General features: G+C 34.1%; 1 protein-coding gene across 24 annotated transcripts in view; it reads right to left on the bottom strand.

The window, feature by feature from the left end:
• PAM (peptidylglycine alpha-amidating monooxygenase) overlaps positions 1 to 25,089 on the bottom strand; it is a 230,909-nt gene that overhangs the window by 110,682 nt on the left and 95,138 nt on the right. For all 24 annotated transcript variants that reach the window (XR_002777318.1, XM_011378482.1, XM_011378499.1 and 21 more), the window contains one exon: positions 1,469 to 1,526. Coding sequence is in view for 23 of the 24 variants with exons in the window: in XM_011378482.1 (XP_011376784.1) it covers positions 1,469 to 1,526 (58 nt within the window). In the remaining variant the exon portion in view is untranslated. The remainder of the gene's footprint in view (positions 1 to 1,468; positions 1,527 to 25,089) is intronic.

Here is a 25,089-nt window from a genome sequence, read left to right as displayed (position 1 = left end):
TACCACCAACCTCCAGAAACAAACCAGTAACCTATTAGTGGGAGACTTGTAATACTGCTGTGAAACATGACTATCATGTTAATACAGACTTGTAGAGCGGCCTTCTCTACAACGCAAGGGTGAAACAGGAGGAATCAAGACTATCTCTGAACTTGGGCAAAGAAAACACAAAATTAGTAAAGAAAAAATTTCATGTATGTAAAATTTCTTTTATGAGTAAATATTATTTTCTCTTATGCTGTCAAACATGTGGATATGAAATTAAGGAAATCTTTACTGTGAACATTTTTAATGATGAACTTATATTCTGAATCACATTTGGTGTTAAAGTACTGCAATTAGGAACTTAAATTATTTTTCTGTCTTTTTTCTTGGTTATGTTTAATTATTACACAAAGTAACAGCAATCAGGCAATATTCAACATTTCAGGGTCTGACTTTCAGTTTTAGTAATTAACCATGGGGAAAATTTTGTTTACAGGGTGTTGCTATAGGTATATTTTCTGTTGTGATCACCACTAAAGTGTGTGAAAGAAAAAAATAAATGCACATTGCTCTGGCTTCATAGGTCTAGAATGTACATTCCTGTGGGGAGCACTTCATGAAAATTCATCTTCAGATGGCCCCAAGGCTACTGTACACATTGTACAATCCATATAATAGCTGTTTCAGACAGCCCACTTGAAGATTAGTTTCAAAAGACCAAAGTACAACTCTCATTAACATATCTTTCTCTCCAAAATCAACATTTCAAACCAGAAAAGTGAAGCAGAGGAAAAAACCAAATCCATGAATAATTTGCCAATCACACCTCTTCCCTAAACAGTTAAGTCTGTCATAAGGGAGGTTTAAATTAAAACAACCTAGGTGAAAACAGATGGTGCTCTGTCACTTTTCCTATTTGATTCTAAGATTCAGTTAGGGAAGGGTCTGTCGTTTAAGAGTCCTCTTATTCGATAATATAAACAGGACCAATGTTTCTTCCATTCTCCATCCATCCCTCATTTTCTTCTTTTTCTCAGTCTCTCTCTCCTTCCTATCCATCTATCTATCTGACAGGTAAAATATTACATTCCCCAGTGTTGATTCTAAGTGCATTCGATTTATAGCATGAACCAGCAAGTAAATAAACAGTCTGTTGAGCGGAGCAGAATTAAGCATCCAGCCACAGACAGAAAGCCAATACTATACAAATGGGACCACATGGTATTGGCAGGCATTGACATCTGCATGCAACTCCTTAACTACTATTACTCATAGATCTCTCCAGATACAGTTTGTAATCTTGTCTCTCAGTGACTTTCTCTAGCTTGTTTCTGCATTAGGCATGATAAATGAAGTTTAGAAACTGACAGTAAAAGATTAAAATGCTCAAAACCACCAAAGAGAACCTTTCACTGATTTCAAATAGCTGCCCTCCCTTTAACTGCCAACTACCCCCAACCCCGCATCATCCAATAATACTCACTCACGAAGGCTTCCTCATCCGTTGGCAAGCGCATTGACATGCAGAAGTATGTATCAGACTATTAAAGAAAGAAAGATATAAAATTCAAATTAAACTGCTGTTAGTAAAACATAAATAATAACTAGTAAAAGAACGAGCTATATGACTGAAAAAGAACTATCAGTCTAGTTAAGTGAGGTTGCCTTCTGCACACTAGGTGCCAGGTTAATGGAAGAGCTAAGTCCACACCTTAGGTACTCTAAAAGTTTTTCTAAGACTCTTTCATAAACGACTTCAAATCCTATTTATAAAGCCAATTATCATGAGTGATATTTCTGGTATGTCACAGTTAAAAGACAACATTTTAGATGCTTATATAAAGAGTGAAACAGTTTAATGCACTTGATTTTAAAATGGTAGAAGTTGGTTTTGACTATTTTCCTATTTGCATAATTAAGGATTTAATTTCCTGAATCACTTCACAACTGCCAAAAATGTTAATTAGAGAAGTAGAGAGAATAAAAGCTGGTCTTAAAACATATTATATTCAATTGTTCTTCCTTACTTTAAAATTTTTATGTAGTATATTGAAGAAATAAACATTAACTCAAATTCTTCTTTCTTTTCCAGTTATTGGCCTCTTATCTAAATGGCCACTTTTCCGCTATCAGATGTATTAACATCAAGAATTTTTAGTGATAAAAATTGCAATTTAAGGGGAATGGGCTTCTGTCGGTTTATGCATTCCACTTCCTTAACAAAAAATCCATATTCACTGAAGTACGTGCTATGGTTGATAATATACCCAATACAAATAGAGACTGAACTCATTTAATAATTAATAATTCATGGATTATTACTACAGAGTGTTGGATCAAGAGACTACTGAAACAGGAATAAAGATCATTTGGGTTTCTCCAAACCTACTGGTTAGTGCCAAAAAACTGTGGAATTTGTATCTCTCTTTTTGTTTCTGTTTTAAGAAGCAAGAAAGTTCAAATACACATCAAACAAGTATATAATAATTTGAAAAATTACAGAACTATGCAGTCTTCATTACTACTTTTGTATATGCCATTTTTCTCATTTGAGCAAATTGTTTCATTTCTTAAAGGCTTTATAATTTTTTTAATTCACTCTTATTTTGCTAAGAAGGAAATGTACTGGGAAATGTACTGGGAAGGTTGCACAGTAAGGAGGTTAAGCCACATAAATGTGAGACGTGAACTGTGTACCCAAAGCCCAAGAAATATATAGGCAAAATAATGCTCAAAGATCTCACAATCATGTACAAGATTGCTCATAAGTATTTTTCCAACTTCTGAGTTATTAATTTACAAAATATACCAACTCAGTTCTAACAAAAAATACTAAGCTCAAAATTCTTTTCTATTTTATAATCCTGAGCTATGAATAAATCAGGACTGGAAGATATTTAGTGGCTATTATAGCTGCTGTTGCTACTATTACTATTTCTAGTGAACATTTATTGAATGCTTACAATGTGCCAGGCATGGTTCTCCATGTTTTCTTGTATTATATTATTTAATAGATAAAAGTATCCAATATGGTAGATGAATACTATTATGAACTCCATTTTTAAGACAATAAGAATAATAACATTTATTGAGAGCTTACTATGTGCCAGCACTGTTCTAAATACTTTACACATATTAACTCTTTTGATCCTCAAAATACATTTCTACGAAATATGTAATATTATTATCCCCATTTTCCAGATGAAGAAACTGAGGCAAACCAAGGTTAAGTAACTTTACTGTTTGTTCTAGCCAAAAGCTGGTAATAGGCGGGTAGGTTCCATCTTTCTCAATTACTTAAGTTTGTAATTATAAATCTTTTCTATGTCTAAAGCTTCTACCACCCAGAACTGTCTTCTCACATTCAAAGAAATAATTCTGCTCTGATTCTCAGCCAGTGGATGCCTTGCTCTAACTTACATCACTGCTTCCTGTCATAAAGATAAGAGAAGTTTGTTTTTCCTCTGGATAAGTGCCAATCAATAAACCCAGATGGCCTAGTCACATAGACCAACCCTCCCAACACCCCTCAGTGCCTTTCTCTTAACACCCTCAGCCTTTAAAAGGTCTGCTGTCTTTTGTTTTGGCAAAGTTGAGTTCAGTTCACACTGGACCTCCTTCCCTACTGCAATAGTTATTATTATAGGAATCTGTCCTTACTACTTTAATGTTTATCTTTGACACTAACAAATGCAGGAGCTGGGATCTGAGCATCATCATTCCAATTAATGCATTACAGATCATTCAAAGCAATGTGAATAATTAATGACTTAAAAGCAAATATAAAAAAAGTAAATTTAAAGTAGCTAAGCATATATGTATAACAAGAAAGGGTCCAAGGGTTGCAATGAAATACAAACCAAACAGAAGTTCTCTTAAATTTGGACCAATAGTTTTTGGTTTTATTTTACCTTTGAATTTATTATAAGCCACCTCAAGTTGTTTTAGAATAGACTAATCATAGGCATAAATAGATATATGAAATTCAGCAAGTTGATTCTTTTGAGAAAAAACAACTAAGCACAATAATGGTTACACATACAAAACTACTATTTATATTGAGAATTGATCATATCCATACAATAATTCTTGCTCCTATCATCAGCTGAGCAATTTAAAATGACAAAATAACTTGGGAATGTCTTTCTTCTAGCAATTTATATTTCTTGGTTTATAACTTCTTAAAAAACGAGAATGTATTCAGATTTCAAAGGTTTCTTTCCTGTTATGTTAAAACCAGTTCAAAGAAAAAAAAAAAAAAAAGAACAGATCAGGGAGATCCTCTGCAGAATAATCAGTGTCCTGCAAAATTAGTTTGGGAAAGCAAAGTCCATATTAGACATTGCATCAATGGTCTAACATGCACCATCATACTCCAATTTAGGATTTCACTTATAACCAATTTTTCAAGATGAAGAATAATTCTGTTAAAAGAAAAGAAGGTAAAACTTTCTTTCTAAAAATAAGCACATTAAAAAATACAGTGTTTATCAAATCGATAATTAGCTTTCAGATGAAAGCTCTAAAGACCACAGTTCCATAGAACAAAGAATAGCTAATTCTCTGCAACTGTAAAACTGTATCAGTGATTTTGGTCTGGAGTATTCTGGTACCATAGTTTGGTTTCCAAAATTAAGTTGAGAGCTCAAGATCTATGTAAAGAAAATATACCCCTGGGGTCATTTACACATTTCTGTTGGAGGAGCCAATTCTTCAAGACAACTCAGGGATAAGTTCTGTGTCCCTTAGGCTGACTAAATATGAGTAAGTACTCTTTTTGTGTTATTCATTTTCTTCTCCCAATTATGCTGTGAGTAGGTCTAACACGCATTGCATCTTTTTTACATAAATAGAAGCTAATTCATAGAAAGGTTTTTGATCTAAGGCCACCCAAGTAGATAGTGTCAGAGTTAGGAATAAAAGTTTTCAAGTTTATGCCTTCAGGACCATTAGAGATAATTATGTATCTTTCTTGCTACTTTCTTGCCATTACACGTTTTTTTATTTTATTTTATTTTTTTAATTTTTAATTACAATTACAGTTAACATTCAATATTACTTTCAAGTTTCGATCTAGTTAAACTGTGTGTGACTCTGGAGAGCTTTTCAACCTTTATGCCTCTGTTTTTCTACCTATAAGACTAAATCTTATTTTAAATAAAATGTAAGGTTCTTCGTAAGTAAATGAAAAACTTTTTTTTTTTTTTTTTACAAGATATGTCACTTGTTGAAGAATGGCTTGAACAATGGCCTTTGCCAAACTATTATAAACTCATTATAGCACTGGGAAAGATTATTTAGGTGACTAGAAAATATCATTTCACCAATATAGATTAATTTCTATAGCAGGTCACCATGGACTGATACTTTAAATTTAAATTCTATGCTTTAAACAATAGTCAGTTTAAGAATTTAAGGCTATAATAATGTGTAATCACATAGTTAACTACAACCAGTCCTGGGATTGAGCAACACTTCAAAACAAAAAACAAAAAAACAAACACAAAGCCTCCTGTAGCAACAATATTAAGAAAACTAGAATAATACATTTCTCAAAGTAATAAAATCATTACATCACTAATATGAGTAAGTAACCACTTGTGATTTTTGCAAGATGAACACCAGGAACACTATTTAACAATATCCTGAGGTTAGGTAAATATGACCCACAACCTCTGTCATTCAACAATACAAAAAAAAGTTCAAGAGATTTAAACACATGATTCGAACTTAGCATAAGATACCTTGTACAAGGGAGAACATTTATTGTGCCTCCATTTTTTAAAATGCCTACAGCACCTGGTATTCCTGCCTCCTTCATTTTAGAAGCTTTCCATCATAGCTATTTCCAATGATAATGCCACCAGATAGGTATTACAGACACTCTTTCAAAGATGAAAAAACAAGTTCAAAAAGGCAAATAAGTTTTTTGTGATTTAAAAAAGATTCTGGCAATTGATGAAATGGAAATTTCACCCAGTTCACTAAAGCACTTCTTTTTCCACTGTGGAAAGATAGATATTAAAAGGTTATTTTTCAACTTCCCTTTAATATTAGGAAAAAAAGGAAGTTCTTAGACAAAATTTTAGTTGTTTACTTGATTAATGGGAGAAACGAAGGAATCAAAGACATATAAAATTTAACAAGATTTATTCCAAATCCTCTAAATTTCCAATAGCACCTGGAAACATTTCACGAAAGCTGTTGACAAACCGTAACAAACCAAACTAGAGCTACAGCTATTTAATTTTTTCACCATTTTGATTCTGCAAAGTAAAGCTATTTGAAAACATACACATAATTCAGATCAATGTTTCTCTCTAACACATTCTGAAGACACAAAAACAGTACTTTACTGCCCATTATAGTAGTTCCTTCATTCGAACACACTGTCCTAGAAAGGATGCTTCTATAATTCAACCCAAACTACCAGTACGACCTTTTACAATTTTCCATATATCATCACCATGAATCCTCTTTTTCTCTCTGTGGGAAGAACACTGTATCTGAGCTTGGTGCCAGGGGACTGTCTATAAAATATTGCGGCTTCAAACTGCTAACATAATGCTCAGATGCACAAAAAGGTAGACATATAATGTGAATCTACATAGCCATGTCTCCTGGTGCTATCTGTTAAATCCGAATCAAGAGGGATATGATATTGCTGATGCCTCTTTACTGCTGCTGTTGGGAACTATCCAAGAAAAGCACAATTTTTTTTCTGACAAAAGAAGACAGTGTGCTAAAAATGGGAAAAAATGTGTTTATTACTAAAGAACTCTGATTATATTTTATTATTACCCATTTTAAACCAAGTTCTCATGCAGACAGTAACAGTAACAGCTTGCTTACATTGTTTTTTTAAAAAGTGCTCTTTATTTCGATTTATTTGTGAGACAGAGATACAGTCATTTCTATGGAATAAGCAGTTAATGAAATCAACTACTTATTCAAATCAACATGGGACAAACAAAACCATTTATATACCATTACGTGTGAAAATCGTTCACATTAAACCAGTAATTTTTGTTTTGGGAAACCAGAGGTACCATTCAGATTCTAGTGTTGAGCGCTATGATTTGATCCTGACTCGATAATATCCTCACTGCCCTTTTATTGTTCAGGCTTAAAGCATCCCTGCAGACTACCATTCCTAAGGAGACTATTCAATGTGGTGACACAAATCGGTGTGCAAACAGACACGACCCAGTTTGACCTGGATGTGGTCCTTTTGCTTATTTCTGTGGCTATCTACAAAAAATATTGTTCTCTGTAAATAGGCCATAATCCACAGAAACACTGCATTGTGGACAGTATGGTCTCTGGTAACTTTTCTCTTGTTAAATAACAAGAGCTATGGAACCATCTCATGGTGGCAATTGTGACTTTGTGCTTTAGAACAGATGATTAAAAAGCAGGTAGTAACCTTTTTACTAACCCAGATAATGCACACTTTAAATCCAATCAAGAAAAACTGTGAAGAATCCATGAAGCCCTACATTTTCACGCAGCACTCACTTTGGGTTTAAATAACTTGAGTTCTGCAAAGAACTAGTGAAAATCTCAGGGACTGAGAGTAGTTTTACCAGACCAACAAGAGAAAAGCATAAAAAGTGTTCAGTCCTTGTTCACAAGAATTTTAGTTATATTGAAAGAAAAAAAGTAATTGGAAAATTATTTTTCAAAGTTTTCTTTGAATTGATCCAGATAGAAAACAAAATCGAATTGCTAGTCCCCTGACTTTAATACATGTATATTAAGCTTATACTGACTCAGTGGCCTTTGAACTTTCAATCTCATCCTCGGGAAGTTAGAGGAATGGAAAACTATACCAAAGCAAAGATAATTTTCTAGAGTAGAAAACTCAGATTAAAAAAATTTACCTATCTGAAACCAGAACTTAAGACATTTAATTACAGATAAAATTCCTTAAACTGTCATTTTTGTATCTAGTCTACTCTAATTTCATTTTTCCTGTTAAGTATTTCTCTTATCATATAAATTTTAAAAAGTATGTCGCCTACTTATATTTATATTTATTGGGTTCTGGAAGAAATAGTCTCAATGAAGATTTTATGTTAAAATACTCCTAAATGACTATAAGCCCGTATATCTCCAAAATGCCCCACTCTTGTCCTTACCATTAAGCTAAGCTCCATTCCCAACAACTTTGTGGGTGTTTGTCCCAACCTAGAATATAATCTTGTAATAATGTCTGTTAGCATCCTAAGCATGTGGAATAATACCTGGCACATACTGGGAGCTCTATAAATATTTGTTGTCTTTTGCATGTATCTTCTTCTTTTGGTGGCAATAAACTCACAGTTTAAGAAAGGCTGAACTGAAACCTGTATTGTAGATATTGCTTAATTAGGGTTTTATACAGCATCACCTTTTCATATGAATTTTATCCTTCAGTTGATTCATCCCATAATCCCATTTGCATTTTTAAACTATAATCATTGTGGCTGATGATAAGATTCTCAATGCCAAGTAGCTCAAATGGAAGCTACTTTCCTGGCAAGGGCACTTCTTAGGGAATTACAAATCTGTACTAGTAAATGATGAAGAAACAAATATTTTGGTGAGGGAACATCTGTCTCAGAAATTTCACACAATTGCATTTAAGAGCAAACAAAAAGGAGCATATGAATAACAGTCTATGATTAATTGCCTAGGCACAGCAGGTGGTAATGATGGGGGATCTTCCTTGTCTTCCTGGTTACAGGGGAATTATGTGAGGGGAAACTGTACGGTTCTGAACAGGAGTTGCTGATGATCTATATTACTCACCTCCCCCAAGCTTAAGCCAGTTGTTTATGCTTTTCCTCAAGTTTCTCTGACTGTGGAAGCAGTCAATTTTATGAGCCTGTGTCAACATTACCTAGCTACACCTATGTTCCTCTCGTTGAGCACAGCTGTCCGGAAACTGACTATATCAGTCTGCTTGGAGATGCTGCAAAACAGAAAAGGCTCCACAATCACCACTCTCAAACACCATGTTTCTACGCTAAGTGGCTTACATTTGATTCTGAGACAATACAGCATCGTAGAAAAGAAGTTCTAGACTTGAATGAGTCTGTCGACTACTTTATTACTTGAGTTGCATCCTATTCTCTAAAAGTTTAAAACAAACTACCAGAAAACAAAGTGGTCGCCTCGATTTCTGTTCTTTCCGGGCCTGTTCTCATATTTCTTGCCATAGTCATCTCATTAGCACTTGCCTGTCTTTAAATCTCTTTTAAGTCCTGTATAGAAATCCATTCTTCCACCTATCCATTCATTCATTCAACGAGCATATTGGTTGAACTCTCACGAACTGTGTTAAACTCATAAAACTGAGCAAATGTGCACATGATCTCTGTCTCCATAGAGCTTACAGTTTACTAGTATAACAGACAATCATACAGATAAGTATTAATTTTTTTACTGTTTTAAATGATACAGGGGAGAAATATAGATTTCTACAGCAGCCAGTAAATAAGGAAAAAATGACCTTGATGAAGGGGGCAGGCCATGCTTTAGGCACAGGAAATAGTATTATCAAAGGCCCTGCAGTTGGAGAAAACTTGGCATGATTGAGAAAACAAAAGCCGGTACATGCAGACAGGGGAAATGTATTTTAAATTGGACTGAACACAAGGCAGAACCTTGCAGTCCATGTTAAAGACTTTGGTTGTTTTATTTTATTTTTCTTTAGAGCAAGAGAAAGCCAATAACATTTAATGTAGGAAAATGACATGGAGGCTAGAATTACTCAGATGAGGCCAGTAAAAAGGCCATGTAATTGTTCAGAAAAGTGATGATAGTAGCCTGAAACTGAGTGATGGCAGCAGAGAGAAAGAGAAGAGGACAGATTTTGGACATAATTTTTAAAATGGACATGACTTGGGAATGGATTCAAATGAAAGGTAAGGGGCAATGTCAAGGCTGCTTCCTAGCTTTCTGTATTGATAGTAGCATTCCTTGAGACAAAAATCATAAGAATATGTTTGAAGATTATAAGCTTGGCGATAGATATGGAATTAGACATGTTGAATTTAAGAAGACTTTGAAAAATCTACATGTAAATGTCAAATGGGAGTTTAGAGAAAAAAAGTTTACAGATATAAATTTAAGTGACATGAAAGATGAGTGGTAATTGGGCAATGGAAGTGGAGGAGGCTGCTTTGTGAGAGTAGACAGTAAAACAGAAAAGAGCTGACAGAACTGAGAAGTGGTTGGCCAAAGAAAGATCAGCCAGGGAGTTTAGGAAAAAAAAAAAAAACCAGAAAAGCATTATTTCATAGAAGCGGAAAGAAGAGAATGTTTCGAGAAGAGAATAGCTGACAATGTCACTAATCAAAATCCATGTGTTATCAGCATTCTCATAGGGGAGGTTACAATGCACTACTATTATTTGGACGTCTACTTTGTGTATGTGTTAATATCTCTAACTTATTAAAGAGCCCAGTTCTTCCCTATAGATCCACCTATAAGGACTATGACTGTGAACACTCTGGTGTCTTGACTCAGGCTCTCCTCAAGGCTACAGCCACGCTCACTGTCCAAGATATTCCAAGTTATCCACAGCCTCTCTAGTGTTGTCATCTACACTGCCCCCTAATACAAAATTGTCTGCAGCAATAGTACATAGCCACAATGTTTTCCCATTAGCTCCTCTGGTGATGGTTACAGAGCATAAGGCAACTTGGAAAACAGGAAAGAAGGAAAGAACATAGATGTTTTTTCATTTTTCAAAAATGAAAAAACAAACAATAATGACACCAACAAAAACCAAACAAAGATTTAGAAAGCTGAAGAACAAAGATGGGTCAATAAGTCAATTTTTTAAAAAGTTCAAATATTCAAAATAAAACAGTATAAGGAAAATTATTTGAAGCAATTCTCATATTTATTATATAAGCTCAAACAGAGTATACTGCCACCAAGAAATGAATCTCTATGGATGCTTGCTGATTTCCAACCCAGGAAACTAGTCTTGTTCCATAGACTGGTGGTGCCAACACATATCAGAATGCCTGATTTATCCTTTCAGCACACACTGATCTTAACTTCTTGAGAATTAATGAGATGATATACTATAAAAGTGCACACTTTTCACACAAAAGAGTTAGAAAAAAAGCAAATATTACAACATCAAAATAAGCAACTTTTAGTAATATTCCAACAGACTTTAGCATATTTGTATAAATGTTATAGTTCTGGACAAGGCTTCAAGTCTTCAGACATTATATATTTGTAAGGAGACTAATAATTCGAAAATATTAAACTGTTGTATTTACATTTCTCTCCCAAATGGTTCCCAGCAGCCATTCTGTTATTAGGGCCCCAAGGAAGGAGACAAGGCTAATGCTAGCTAGGAAAGGGAGAGAATATGGCGTAGCAGAATACCCTCCCAGACAGGAAAAGGAAATAAAAGGAAGCCTATGGCCAAGGGTAAGTTAATTTCATAGTCACAGATGAGATGTCAGAGTTGATACCAATTGAGGGAACGGAGCCTATGACCCCATTCATTTGATACCTCTTCCACTGCACAAGGCCATTCATGTAAGATCACTCGCTTCCATACACCTAGATTTATTCTGACAAATAAAAAAGGGTAGAGAAAGGAAACAGCTTAATCAAAAGTTGAGCTGATTATCATGACTCTGTAGAAAGTGGGATACCTTCAATTGATACTTTTAAGGTTTTTTTCCCCTTGCTACCCAATGGGTTAGGAGCTTAAGAAGCTAAATTCAATTCATTAAAAAAAATTAACATCTTCATTTTCTTTTCATACTGAAGAATAGTGTGTAAACTGTGACTATGCTATACACATAAGCAAAGAACAATATGTAAATGTATTAATGTATTATTTATACTTTTACTATTTGTTATGCATTGATAACTAGTATGAGCATAGTATTCCACTGCCTGATAAGGTTTCCTGTGGAAAAGATATAAAATGTGCAAATAATCTTGTATAGCGCAAATATATTTATGTACTCATGGTAACTATTAGAATTTTTGCCCTGAATGATCATTAATTTTTTTATTTAATTTCTGGTGGTGCTTAAAATTGGTCAAATATTTTAGGAAAGCAAAAATGGCAATGCATAGCTAGGATTATGAAAGTGTTTATCAGAAACAGTACTTTTTCCTGAGAGTGGTTTGAGCATATGGTCACTAGAATATATCACAAAGACCATACTAAATCAAATATATACCATCACAGTCATATGTAAGAAGTCTTAGAAAATGTTTATGATCACTAAGAATGATTTGGTTGCAAACTGCAGAAGACCAGCCCAAAACTAACAGAGATGTAGTCCCTTATATAACGAGAAGTCTAGTTGGACAGATGCAAGAATGGTTGTTTTATTCAGCAACTCAATATCATCAAGGACCTCGGTTCTTTCCATCTTTTAGCTTTGTCATATTCAGTATATTGCCTTTCTTCTGTAGGATTCCTTCTTTGTGATCACAAGACAGCTGTAGCAGCTATCAGTATTCTCACAGAGCAATTCCCAAAGGCCAGCAGAGAGGAAAGTCTCTTCCTTAAGTTCCTTTATAAGAGTGAAACTTTCCCAGAAGGACTTCATCTTCAGCCAAATTCCTTTCGCATCTAAATGGCCAGAACTGTTATCACATGCCCCTCTCTAAACCAATCATTAGCAAAAGGAAAAGGAATTACCATGATTGGTTTAGTCTAATCAAGAGTCACTTTCTGGGCTAGGCAATGCCAATGCTGGAACAAAAATGGAGTTTGGTTAGCAAGAAGGGGAGGAAATGTCTGTAGAGTAGAAAACCTAGAGGTCCTGACAGCACATTTCTGAAAACAAAGAAAAAATCCTCATAATTCTAAATTTAACCAGTAGTAGATAACCTTTGGGTAACTGGGTCCATTTCAGGAAGTGTATTTACCTGCAGTGTTCGGAATTTTTGGAATTTTTGTATTCTTGTCTAGTAAAATAACTATGTCAAATGCATACTTGATTCAACACTTTCTGCTTCATCTCTTAATTAGATGCTAGATACCCTAAGATATGGGACCAAGAACAGATAAAATGCCAGTTTCCAGTTCGGCAAGCCTGACCATCTTGAGAGAAATAATGAATGGAAAGCCGATTCAATTCTAGGTTGGATAAAGACAATAATGCCTTCTGAAAAATGATATTTATTAAAAGAAAAAAAAAGAGTAGGTGAAGAAGAGGTACAACAAGCATGGGGTATTTATATTTAATGATGAAGTCATATATTTAACAGCGATAATCAAGGGTAAAGTCATTCTGCTTCTCTTCACCTCCCTCACAGTGATCTCATGACCTATTCATTTTCCTTAGACTTCCAACTCAAAAAAGAAAACATAGTAACAGTTTTGCATCTTTTGCCTTGAACTTCTAAGAGGAACTATAAAATTAAATATAAAAAAATTCTTTGGAATGCTCTTTGTTTTTCCTTTGCAGGTCATAAACATCTCTGTTTCAACATTAGGCATTACAGCAAAGTCCCTTTTTTGCTAGTCTGTCTTCTGCTATTGGACTGTGTTTTAAAGACTTGATTTATTCTTGTTTGTATTCCCAATAAAGCATTGATTTATTCTTGTTTGTATTCCCAAAGATCACCTGGCATAAGAACTGGGTATGCTCTGAATGTTGGTTGAATTAGTTTGTTGAATTTTGTTATGATAGATGACTAATAACCTTTCATAAAGGGCCTATTCCTACCAAAATAGCTCCAGATCATTGAGTCATTTTTTCCTTTAAGGGTTTTATTTATGCTTTTTTTAAATAAAGGCTATCGAACCAAATTTATCCCACTATAGTTTTCCAAATTCCACTGAAAGATAATATTAATAATTCAAGAAAAGAAATGACTCTACAAAGATTGTCTTCTCTTTGTATCTAAACTCCCAAAGGTAGACACTTGTCATATTGTTAATGGAGTTATTATTATAATGAGCCAAATAACTGTACAAACTGTAAATGCCCATTTTCCAGACATGTTTTTACTTGTCATCAGTTCATTTTATATTATAAACATAAATACTGCACTTCAGTGTGTGGTATCCTCTTTCAAGCCAGATTGGAAAATTCCTAATACTAAGTGAAAAAGTAAATTCGATGCTTTAAAATCAGCTTTATTTTTTTAATTTCTCTCAAATTTACAAACACACACATACACACACATGCGCAGCATGACAAGTACGATAAACTAAATAATCTTAAATTATCATTGTTATATAATCGGGTTTCTATAGTCAGTGGTCCTTAGTAGGTGTTATGAAAGAACTTGACCTTGTATATCTAGCAGTTATAGAACATAAACTGTATAAACAATACGAATTAAATTTCAGAATCAAATAGTTTACGGGGGAAAGTTTCTTTTTATAGAAGTATTTCCATTGATCAATTCAGAAGGAATGACAGAATTAGAATATTCATCATAAGCAACTTCTAATGAATCTAGGCAATAATATTCATCTATGGCCACTAAAACCAATAGGTGAAAAGCTGACAGGAAACTTTACAATGGATTAATCAATCCCACAATTCTGAATTTAACACCATAAAGACACAATCAGACATTATATGCTTCCTATAGTACTACATAACATCACCTATGAAATATTTTGCCCCAAACTCTAACCTAAGTCTGATCAAGCCTTTAAATATACCAGTATAAAAAATACGAAAAACAGAAGGACATGTTAAATGATGCAATTAGCAAACACCTAAAATGTAGAAAACTTTATAGGACAAAAATCTTGTTTTCTTCACAAATAAATTACAAGAAAAAAAAGAGAAGGAAGTCTTAAGGTTCTTAAAAGAGATATATAAACAAGATTTACCATGTGAACTACATATGGATGCTGATTCATAAAAAATATATAACCATCAGAAAAATTTGACATTGTAGATGTTTGATAATATAATGGTAATAATGGTGATTGTGGTTTTGCTTGAAAATGAGGTGCTTTTCTTTTTAAAATACATACTTATATACTATGAAATGAAATGAGATTGTGTCTAGTAGATGCCCCTAAATAATTCAGTGTGTGTATTGAGGAGGAATAAAGTAGGGGGATACAGACAAACTAAGTGACTATGAGTTGATAATCATTGATGGATATTAAAAGTTTCCAATTAAAATATTTAAAATATAAAAAAATACAGTTCGTCTCCATGAATCTTTTTTTTTTTTTTAAGAATCTTTGATACCAACCTACCAACCAATTAATGCAACAACCAACAAACTGAACAACAAACATATATTGATTCTCTATATATTTTGCTTCTGGGACATAAAAATAGATATGAAAAATTCTCCTCCAGAAACTTTAGAATCTAATGAAGGAGTCAAAACCTACCATTAGGAAATAGTGAGGCGTTAAGCTTTGTGTTAGGGACTGGAAAAGTGATAGGAGTTCAGAGAAGAGAGAGATAAGAGGGTTGACTGGGTCCCAGATAAAACCTGTCAAGGCACAGGGGAAGAGGACAATTTGGCTGGGCCTAACATTCAAAGGAACTTTTCTCCTAACAAAATGATGCAGAGTGAGAGACACAGACAGGACTAAGAAAAAAATGAAACAACTTCTAATTTCAACTTGCGTTTGATCCTATTTGTAATGCACAGGATTTAATATAGTTTACAAATACTGTAATTTTCTTGTGAAAGACACTGTATATTGCACTAAACCATTTCTATAATGAAAGTATTAATTTGCTATATTTAATATTTAAAATATATCAGTCAAAGTTCCTTTGGAAAACAGAAGGCACAAAAAACGGGGTCAACTGAAGAGAATGTAACCAAGGAACCAAGGACTATGCTGTGGGCTAGGTTAAGAGAAGCATGTATGGGATGTTGAAACACCCCAGGGATTTATAAAGTAGCAAGCTGTTACCACTCAAAGATGTATGAGGTAAGAAGACTTAAGTTATCAAAACCAGAAACTGCTTTAAGCCATAGGAGAAGATGAGGAGCTATGGCAGAGGGAGAGAAACTCAGCCCCCATCCACCTGCTGCCCAGCAGAGGAGCAGCCAAAGAGATAAATGCCCTGACCTTATCCTCTGCCTTTCCAGTCTTCTTGCCACTTCTCTCCACTGGCTACAGCCAACGAGAAGCCAGAGAGCATGGGAGCCTGTTGATGGTGTCCATAAAGGGCAGTCTCCTGGAGCCAGGAGTAGGCTGAAGAGAGTGGAAAGTACTACTGGAGAGGCCAATGGAGAATGTCCAGCATTTGGAATACTTCTCTGCTTTTGTACTCCTGCTTTGGCATTTCTTAATATTTAAAAAATGATCAAATGGAAGCCTCAAAAAAAGGAGGTGATCCAGGCTTCTCTTAGCATCTTAGAGGCCCTGAACAGAGAAGATGAGTCTCTATATAGGAGGGGAAGAGTTCAGATAAACAGAGGAAAGAGGAAGACCTGCTGAGCTGAAAACTTGGTTTGAACAAAATCCAGAGATGGGAGTAAGTGTGGTGAAAGCAGTGACAATGTGATAACTAAACTAACAGGCACAGAGGTGACATTTTAGAAAGTTTGGAAAGGAAGTTGGACAGATTTAATAAAGCCAGTTAAAAAAAAGGAATTGGGAGATGAGGAGAATTTAGATTTGATCTGTTTACATGTGATGCTAGTCACAGCCAGGGAGTGAGGGGTGAGGTATGAAATCATGAGTGTAGCTCTTTAGAAGAACACTTTGATGGAACTGAGAGTAAACAATGTGGACACAATGGGAGGGAGGAAAGCAACAGAGTCTGGAAACAAACCAGAAGGTTTGTTCCCATTTGGGTTAAGCCTATTAACGAGAAAGTAACTGTGTAAATCTGCCCATTCATCTAGCCACATGTCCCATATGTCCCATATGTCTAACTATCCCACAAATATATACTGAGTCTACTACTACCAGGCCATGGACTAGACAGGGAGGAAATAATGGTGAGAAGATGTGTTGCCTTCATAATAGTCTGCAGTCTGATGAGGACACAGAAGCATAACTTGAGTAATGACACGGACGAATGTAAAACTGTAGCTGTGAACGGTACCTTGAAAAGAGGCATAACGTGTTCTGAGAGCTATGACAGCTCCTAAAAGGTGAGGTGGGGGTAGATAGGAGGGATAGTGGGGAATGGGAGGTGGTCAGGAAAAGCTTCTCTGAGAACGTGATGCTCAGGTTCAGATCTGAAAGCTAGGAAGGTATTACCCTGAACAGACAGGGAGGGAAGAACAAGATACTGTAAGGGCAGTCTCTGGACAGGGAGTGTAAGAAGCGTGGGGGATGAAAGAAAACCAGCGTGGTTGGGACAGAGAGGAAAAGGGACAAATGTGAAAGATATTTCAAAGGAAGAAATAAAAAGAATTGAAGACACCTAGAATTTAGACCATTAAGGAGGTAAACAGTTTAATGCGTTTCCAATCATTTTAATCAAGGAGATGAGACATTTAACTGCCTAATAAATCTGTATTTGCTAATGTGTTTTGTGCCTTGAACAATAAATATCTAATTTCAACAAATATTCATTAGGCACTGTGCAAGTCATTGAGAATACAGCTTTAATAGACAATCTTTATTACATCATACGGGTCATCAGCCAACTTGCTCTCATTAATATATACTCAAGAGCAGAAGAAACAGCTAGGCATAAATTCAAGGAAGGTCTATTAACCAACAAATATTCATTCAGTACCTTGTATGTGCAAAACAGGTACAAAATACTATGTAAATAATACGTTGTCTGCAGCACAGGTATGAGCTGGACTCTTTTAAATATAGATTTTTTTTTTTGCTCAGTATGAGCATAAACAAACAAAAATATGCACAATGATGAATATAAGATGTAGGCATTGGTTTCAGAGACCTCTTAGTGTGAGAGATTTAAGATATGAAAATAATGAATCACTATAAGTGACAATATAACAGGTCTGTAAGAGTGATACAAATTATCATGGCACTCAGATCACATCACTTTGAGTGAATCAGGTAGGTTCATAGGAAAAGGGACTCATTCTGTAACTTAACGAATGGAGTATGATTTCAATAGATGAAGATGCAGAGCAAAGAAATTATAACAGGCAGAAAGAATAAGATCAGGAGGTTCAAAGGCATCTAGGAATAACAAATAGGCTAAGTGTGGTAGGAAATGGTTAGCTAACAAGGCTATTTCATTCATTGCAATACACAATAGTTCAGGTATAACAACTGACTGTATATTGGTGTCACAATGGTGACATAGGTTATTTGATAAAAGCCCAGGGGAGAAAATGGTCTGGCAGACTGATATTTAGAATGGGAACAGCTGGAAAAATCATTTATATCTTGTTTACATTTCAATGTCCAGGTAAAATTACTTCAAAAAATTTTACATATGCCTGAACTCTACTAATATTAAAATATATGTGAGGATATCTTTAGATTTCACTAGTAGGTCTGAATTATCTCAAAGAAAAAGCTCATTCTCAATGACTTCCCAAACTGACTTCCACAATGAAGAGACAAGATCATTCTTTAATTAATGTTTCTTCATAACAGAATGATTCACAGGTTTGCAAATTTCTATTCTCTATAAAGTTCTTAATCACAATAAATACATTCTGGAAGGTTTATTAAAATAAATGGAAGGAAACTATCTTGGATTCATATATTTGTGAACTTATTTTGGACAACTGACATTTTTGGATCCTGGGAAATATGTACTTGTTGAGAAAAGAAGGGAAATGAGGAAATAAATGATACAAAGACTTTCAATAAACTTGGAGTCTTCCAACAGATGCAGACCCGATCGCATTCAAAGAGTGCTAAATTCGGATTTTATTTGCTTCGGTGGTACTTTATCTCTGGCTGTTTGTAGAAGGTTTTCAGGTCATCACAAACCAAAGTGAAAAGGAAATGTTGTAGGCAGTAACTATATTAAATACCTTATTTATTTCAACTGACTCCTGCCATAATTGATCGGAGGACTAAAGTCCCCTTACATCTAACAGCCATGGGTTTCTAGGTCCAAGTTTAACCGTGCTGACTAAATAAATGATAGGTAGAAGACAGAACAGTATATAACCTCTGACAGAGTCCAGGAATTCATGTTGAGTAAGATAATTTTTTTACTCTCAACTCTGAGCTATTTAGGGCAGGAACTTAATTTCCTCACCCCTGAGCAAAATTTTCTCTGTTTTGTATTATAGAGTGGTTATGACAGCAGAAAAACAACACAGAGACTGTTTTTCAACTTCTAAACTTGTTTGACCTCTCTACAGTCACCTCTTTCATACTTGCATTTACCCAGGCTGCCAATCTATCTTCTTTCTTATATTTACTGTGTCTGCCTTCAAAGTCTGAGGCAACTAGTTGAAACCACAACAGTAAAATATCTGTGACTAGTGCCTTAGTATTTTTGAAAAATACATTAAGAAGACAAAATTAATATTTTAACATGTCCAAAATGGGGACGTTAAAGATTATAACAACATCAATTGTAGAAATAGGGAGGTAAATAGAGAATTTGCATTTTATAGCAAAATGATCATTCAGTTGGAAGCAAATGATTTAATCATAGTTCGGTACAGTTTAACACATGAAATAATTTTTATTTCCATAAATGGTGAAGGCTGAAATAGTTTAGTGGTATTTTTCTGCTCATATTTAATTCGACGTCAGTTTTTGTTAAGAGTTTGTTGTTTTATTTTGTATTCTATTTCCAAATTAAAACATTTTAAAAATAGTCAAGTAAAGCTTTTTCATTCCTATATAAAATTATTAAATAAGGGTATTAAAACGCTGTGTGCACATCTAAGATCTATGAAAGGAAATACTCCAGTCTCTCAGAATCATCATTTGCCCTTTGCAAATCGATGTTGCCATGGCAAATGTTTTCACTTCTCACTGGATTAGCTGAGGGCGGGAGGGTGATACAACGTACAGACAGCAATGGACTTGCTGTTTTTTTATACTCTCCTCTTCAAAAATGCTCTCAGGTTTGTGGGGTGGTGACTTTTGCATGCTAAGACAGAGGTATTCCTTTAATGTGTATGTCAGATTTGTCCCTTTAAATATGATTAAGTAGAATACATTATCTGTGAAAAGCGATCTGTGCCTTGAAAGTGTATTTTTGCTTAAAGAATGCAGCATGCATGTGGAATGGTTCCAAATGCTCCTCTTGAATAGGGTTATTGAAATATTAATTCGGACTACATAAATCTGAAAATAAGTGAAACAAAAGATTTTTTCTGGTGGCTAATAAGTGCAAAGAGAATCACACTTCTTGCTAATGCAGAAAGATATGCATGATCACCTTCCACAAATATCTGCAGATCAACTCTGATAGAATGACCCCCTGCAAATCTGGCTCTGTTTGTTTAAGCGTATCCCAAATTTCCTCAATTCTTTAATTAATCAGGCTCTCTTAATAGCATTGTTACAAAGCAGAAGGAATAGGAATTAAAAATTTATCAATTAGAGGCATTGTGTGGAAAACCCCTCTAGAGATTTCTAGAACATTAAGGGTTTATATCAGAAAGGTAGAAGATGCTTTGTTTTGATATTCTTTTTTGTTAGTGATATAATTTATTTCTTTATTAATTTTAACAATTATAAAATAATAGATCTTTTTAATGATAAAACAACTTAGATATATATACCAAAAAGCTGTTGTCATCCTCCTCCATTGCTACCTCTTCAAGGGACCTGTGTTTACAGTTTAATGTGCTTCCTTCCAACTTCCTCTTTGCCGGTACAAAGATATATAACCAAACAGATGCACAAGTATAGGGGTTTTGTTATTATTTATTTTTATTAAGATAAGATCACACTTCACACATGACTGTGCAGTTTGCTTCTGTCACTTAATACACAATGACAGTACTTCTAGGGCAAGACATGTACACCTAGCTCAGTCTTTCACTTATTACATAGTATTCTACAGAATAATCTCCCACAATTTTAAGGATAGGAGCATTTCTACTTTAAAAGATAATTGCAGATCTTTCCTCAAAAGCTTGTGGCAATGCACCCTCCCACCAATAATGTATGAGACTGACCATGTCTTTTCATTCTTAAAAGTCTGTATATTATAGTTCTTTTAAAGATTTCTTTTGCCAAATTAATGGGTGAAAAAATATGGTATCTCTTTTTTCCTTTAATTTTTATGATTATTAACACGGTTGAACTTTTTTCATTCTGTTAATTTAGCATTAATATTCATTTGTTTTTCTTCTGGTTTGCTTGTCTTCTCAGTAGTCTGTGGGACCTCTTTTTATACATGGCATATTACCCCTTTTTCTGTCATATGTGTTCTTGGTTAAGTAATTCTCATCTTTAAAAGTTTGTAAATGTGCATGTGTGTGTGTGTGCATGTGTGTGTGTAAAAATATAAAATGTTTTTACCTTTCCAGTCTCTTTTATAGTTGGTGGTCTGGTCAGTTCTTAGGTTGATTTGGATAGCTAAGTATTTTCTAGAAAATCACCCATTTTCTCAAGATTATAAAATTGACCGACATAGAGTTGCACAGTGTCTAAATTATCCTTTACACTTTCTAATACTTAATAATGTGTATTTTTTGCACTTTTTTATCCTTACTTAGGCTTGTCATGAGTTTATCTGTTTTAATGGATGTTTCAAAGAAGTCATTTCTAATTTTGTTTATACTTTCTATTTTAACCTATTTTATTAATATCTGCTTTTATCTTTATTACTTTTCATTGACTTGATTGCTCTTTTTCTCCTTCATTAAGTTGAATGTTCATATAAATTTACTTTCCAATTTTCATATAAAAGAATTTAAGAATATCAATTTTTCTCTGAGTATTGCTTCAGTTGGGTCTCATGAATTTTATTAGTAAGTATTTTCCTTGCCATTGCTATCTAGATAATTTATAATTTCAATTTTTATTTTTCTACTTGTTTCAGAAGTTGTGTAGAAAAATGGTCCTTAATTTCTAAGTAGTTAAGTTTTCCATGACATCTTTTCATGGTCTATTTCTAGTTTTATTGGATTACTATCAGAGGATGAGAGCTATAAAAATCTATCATAGCCAAAGGAAGTTTCTTAATGTCTAGCTATGTGATTTTTGATAAAAGTTCGAAATGCATAAAAAAGAATGTTCTCTTCCTAAATTGTAAAATTTTATATCCACATAGATATTAAATTATATTTACTATATGTAAATATATATTAAATTATCCTGTTGATTAACATATTCGAATACATTGTACTCTTCTCTTTTGGAGTCTATTGGATATACCAAATATCCATCAATAATTGTATTTTAACCAACTTCACTTTGAATTTTTGTTTTCACATGTTTGGCACATTTTTTTTGGTGTCTAGAGCTATATAACTGTTCTCTTAGCAAATTGTACATACCAGATCCTTTTACTATTACTAGATTCTTTTAATGACAAAATTATAAGGTTGAGGTTCTGATTACTTCATCTGTCTGTAGCACTATTTCTAGAATGGTGCCTTTATAGAGTCTAAGTATACATTTCCAAATCTTTCTCCCTACCCATTGAACTACATTCTTCAAATCCTCCTACTTCTACAAAGTTTTTCTTAATAAAGCAAGAGAGAAATGCAGATTCTTATCTGCTTCTATAATGTGCTCTAGGAAATCACGGTGTGGTCCTGACTAAAGTAGTTATTGCAGTCATCCTCTTCATGCTCAACGTGATTCTCTGTAATTCTTTATCTCAACAATTCTAAGGTATTTATCACATAGTTCCTTGCACTGGTTACAGGATAACATGACTTAACTCATGTACTTTGGGGCAAAAATAATAATAATTAATATTGACTGAGGAGCACTGGGCTTTGCCCTTATTAATTCACGGAACTATAATCCTATCAAATAAGAACTATCATTATCCCCATTTTACAGATGATTACTGAAGCTCACTAAAGTTTTAAGTATCTTAAGATTTTGTATCCAGCAGGTGGCAGAACTAGAGTTCTGAATTGTTTTGTCCGTATAACAACTGATAACAGAAACGAGGGACGAGAGACAGAGGAATGTGAAAAGACTGCAGGAAAAAAAGGGCTTGGAGGTTGCTGTAAAGCTTTTGGTTTTAAATGTAAGGGGAATGGGAAGCTCGTAAAGGATTATTTATAGAAGGCTGACATGATCTGATTTCTATTTTAACAGGATCCTTGTGGCTGCCTTATGGAGCACAGACTCTAGTTAACAAGGGTGCAAGGGAGACCAGTAAAGAGAGCTACTGTAATAGTCCAGGACAAAGAGGACGGTGCTTGGGCCTGACTGGGAAAGGTGGGTGTGGTGAGAAAAGATTGAATTCTGGATATATTTTGAAGGTAGGACCAACAGGATTTGCTGGCATATTGTTTATGGAGTGTGAGAAAGAGAATCCAAGGAAGGCTCCAGTGTATTTGGCTTGGAGAAACTGTAACACAGGAATTGCCATTTGCTAAGATGGTGTCTGAAATACAATATTCCAAATAAAAGAACTCTTGTTTGTGATCACTTAGGAAAACCAAATAGGTAACTAAGGAACAAAGATCAAAGTGCTATTAACCTTTCATTGGTATTTTTATTCTCTACGTTCTATAAGTCAGAAGACACAGTTCACGAGATGCCAAAGGTTAAATCCATTTATTAGCTTAAATGGCATATGCAATGGTTTCGATCAGGAATCAGGAAACTACAGCCTGTGAGTGGCTGCCTGTTTTAGTAAATGAAGTTTTTTATTGGAACACAGCCAAGCCATTCATTTACATACTGTCTATGGCAGTTTTCTGACTATAGAAGTTACAACTGGGACTGTACATCTCATGGCCAAAAATATTTACTATCTGAGATTTTAAGAAATAACTTGCTAATATCTGGCTTAAGATTTAGACAAAAATCATTCAAAATTGTGTTAAACTAGGTTGATTGTAAGGTATCTTTTAATAACCAGGTGATCAAGAATATCTCACCAGAATTCAGATTAGTAGCAATTCTTTCTGGATGGACATGAAAATATGTTTTAAAAAAAGTTATTCAAGGATTTAGGATGGAGCCAGTAATCTTTATTTTGGTTGTTTAACAAAAGGAAGCTTTTAGTTTACAATATATATGAAATAAAAAAAAAATGTGTGTGCGAATTTACCCCTCACATTTAAAATATGAGGGGTACAACACAAATATGCACACATAAAAACACAAATATGCACACATAAAAATATACATAGTAACATTCTCTGGGAAACACATAGGCCATTAACAGGTTGGCGGCACAGCCAATGAAATGAGCATGGGTTTCAGAGTCAGATAAATCTGTATTTACACCCTTGTTTTTCTATTTGCTGACTATTTGGCTATAGACAGGTTATTTAATTTCCTTGAATTTCAATTTATCATATAAAAATGGAAATAATAGTACCTTGAACAGTTTTTATGAGAATTACTAAGACAATGCTTGTAAAGTGCCTAATATGGTAATATGACATAATGAACACTTGATAAATGTTTTCTCCATTAAAAATGTATTAGAAAAAAAACAAACAGAAAAAGAATCCTAAATCTTATTGAGAAAATTGGTGATCATAAGGGAGTCTCTTACACTGTAGTTACTTTTTCTAATATTCTCTTAAGTATCATGTTAATTCAAAAATATAAAACATTAATTGGAAAAAAGTCTCCTGTCTCTCATTTTTAATAAAGGAAAAAAAGGTCAATGCATATTTGCAGATAAGTGACACATTTAGATTATTCTCACAGAGGAAAACATTGTTAAATAGGTTTTAGTAAAAATAAAGAGGAAGCATCATAATTGAAACTTAAATAATTAGCAATATACTACATGCAATTATAATTTGTCATTTGTAAGATCTATTTAACATTTTTGTATTTAATATGTAGAACTGAGGCTTGCTGAAGAAGCAAGGGGTGAATTATACAAATAAATACAAGTTAAGAATTTGACTTGTAGCATCTTAAATGATACCAAAGTTGAGCTTTCAAATTAGAAAGTGGGAAAAACAATTTAATGTGAGGCAGCTAAGTAAAGAAAACAAGGGCCTGGTGACCATTCTTTCTAATAATCACTGAATTTTCTCTACTATCAACTTCTCCATTGGTAAAATAGACAATATTACTTCCTCAGTTTGGGGAAGGGCTGAGGTATA

Source organism: Pteropus vampyrus, unplaced genomic scaffold, assembly GCF_000151845.1.
Source record: "Pteropus vampyrus isolate Shadow unplaced genomic scaffold, Pvam_2.0 Scaffold11, whole genome shotgun sequence".
In the NCBI taxonomy this organism is placed as follows: Eukaryota; Metazoa; Chordata; class Mammalia; order Chiroptera; family Pteropodidae; genus Pteropus; species Pteropus vampyrus.
This window is presented reverse-complemented; position numbering and strand designations above follow the sequence as displayed.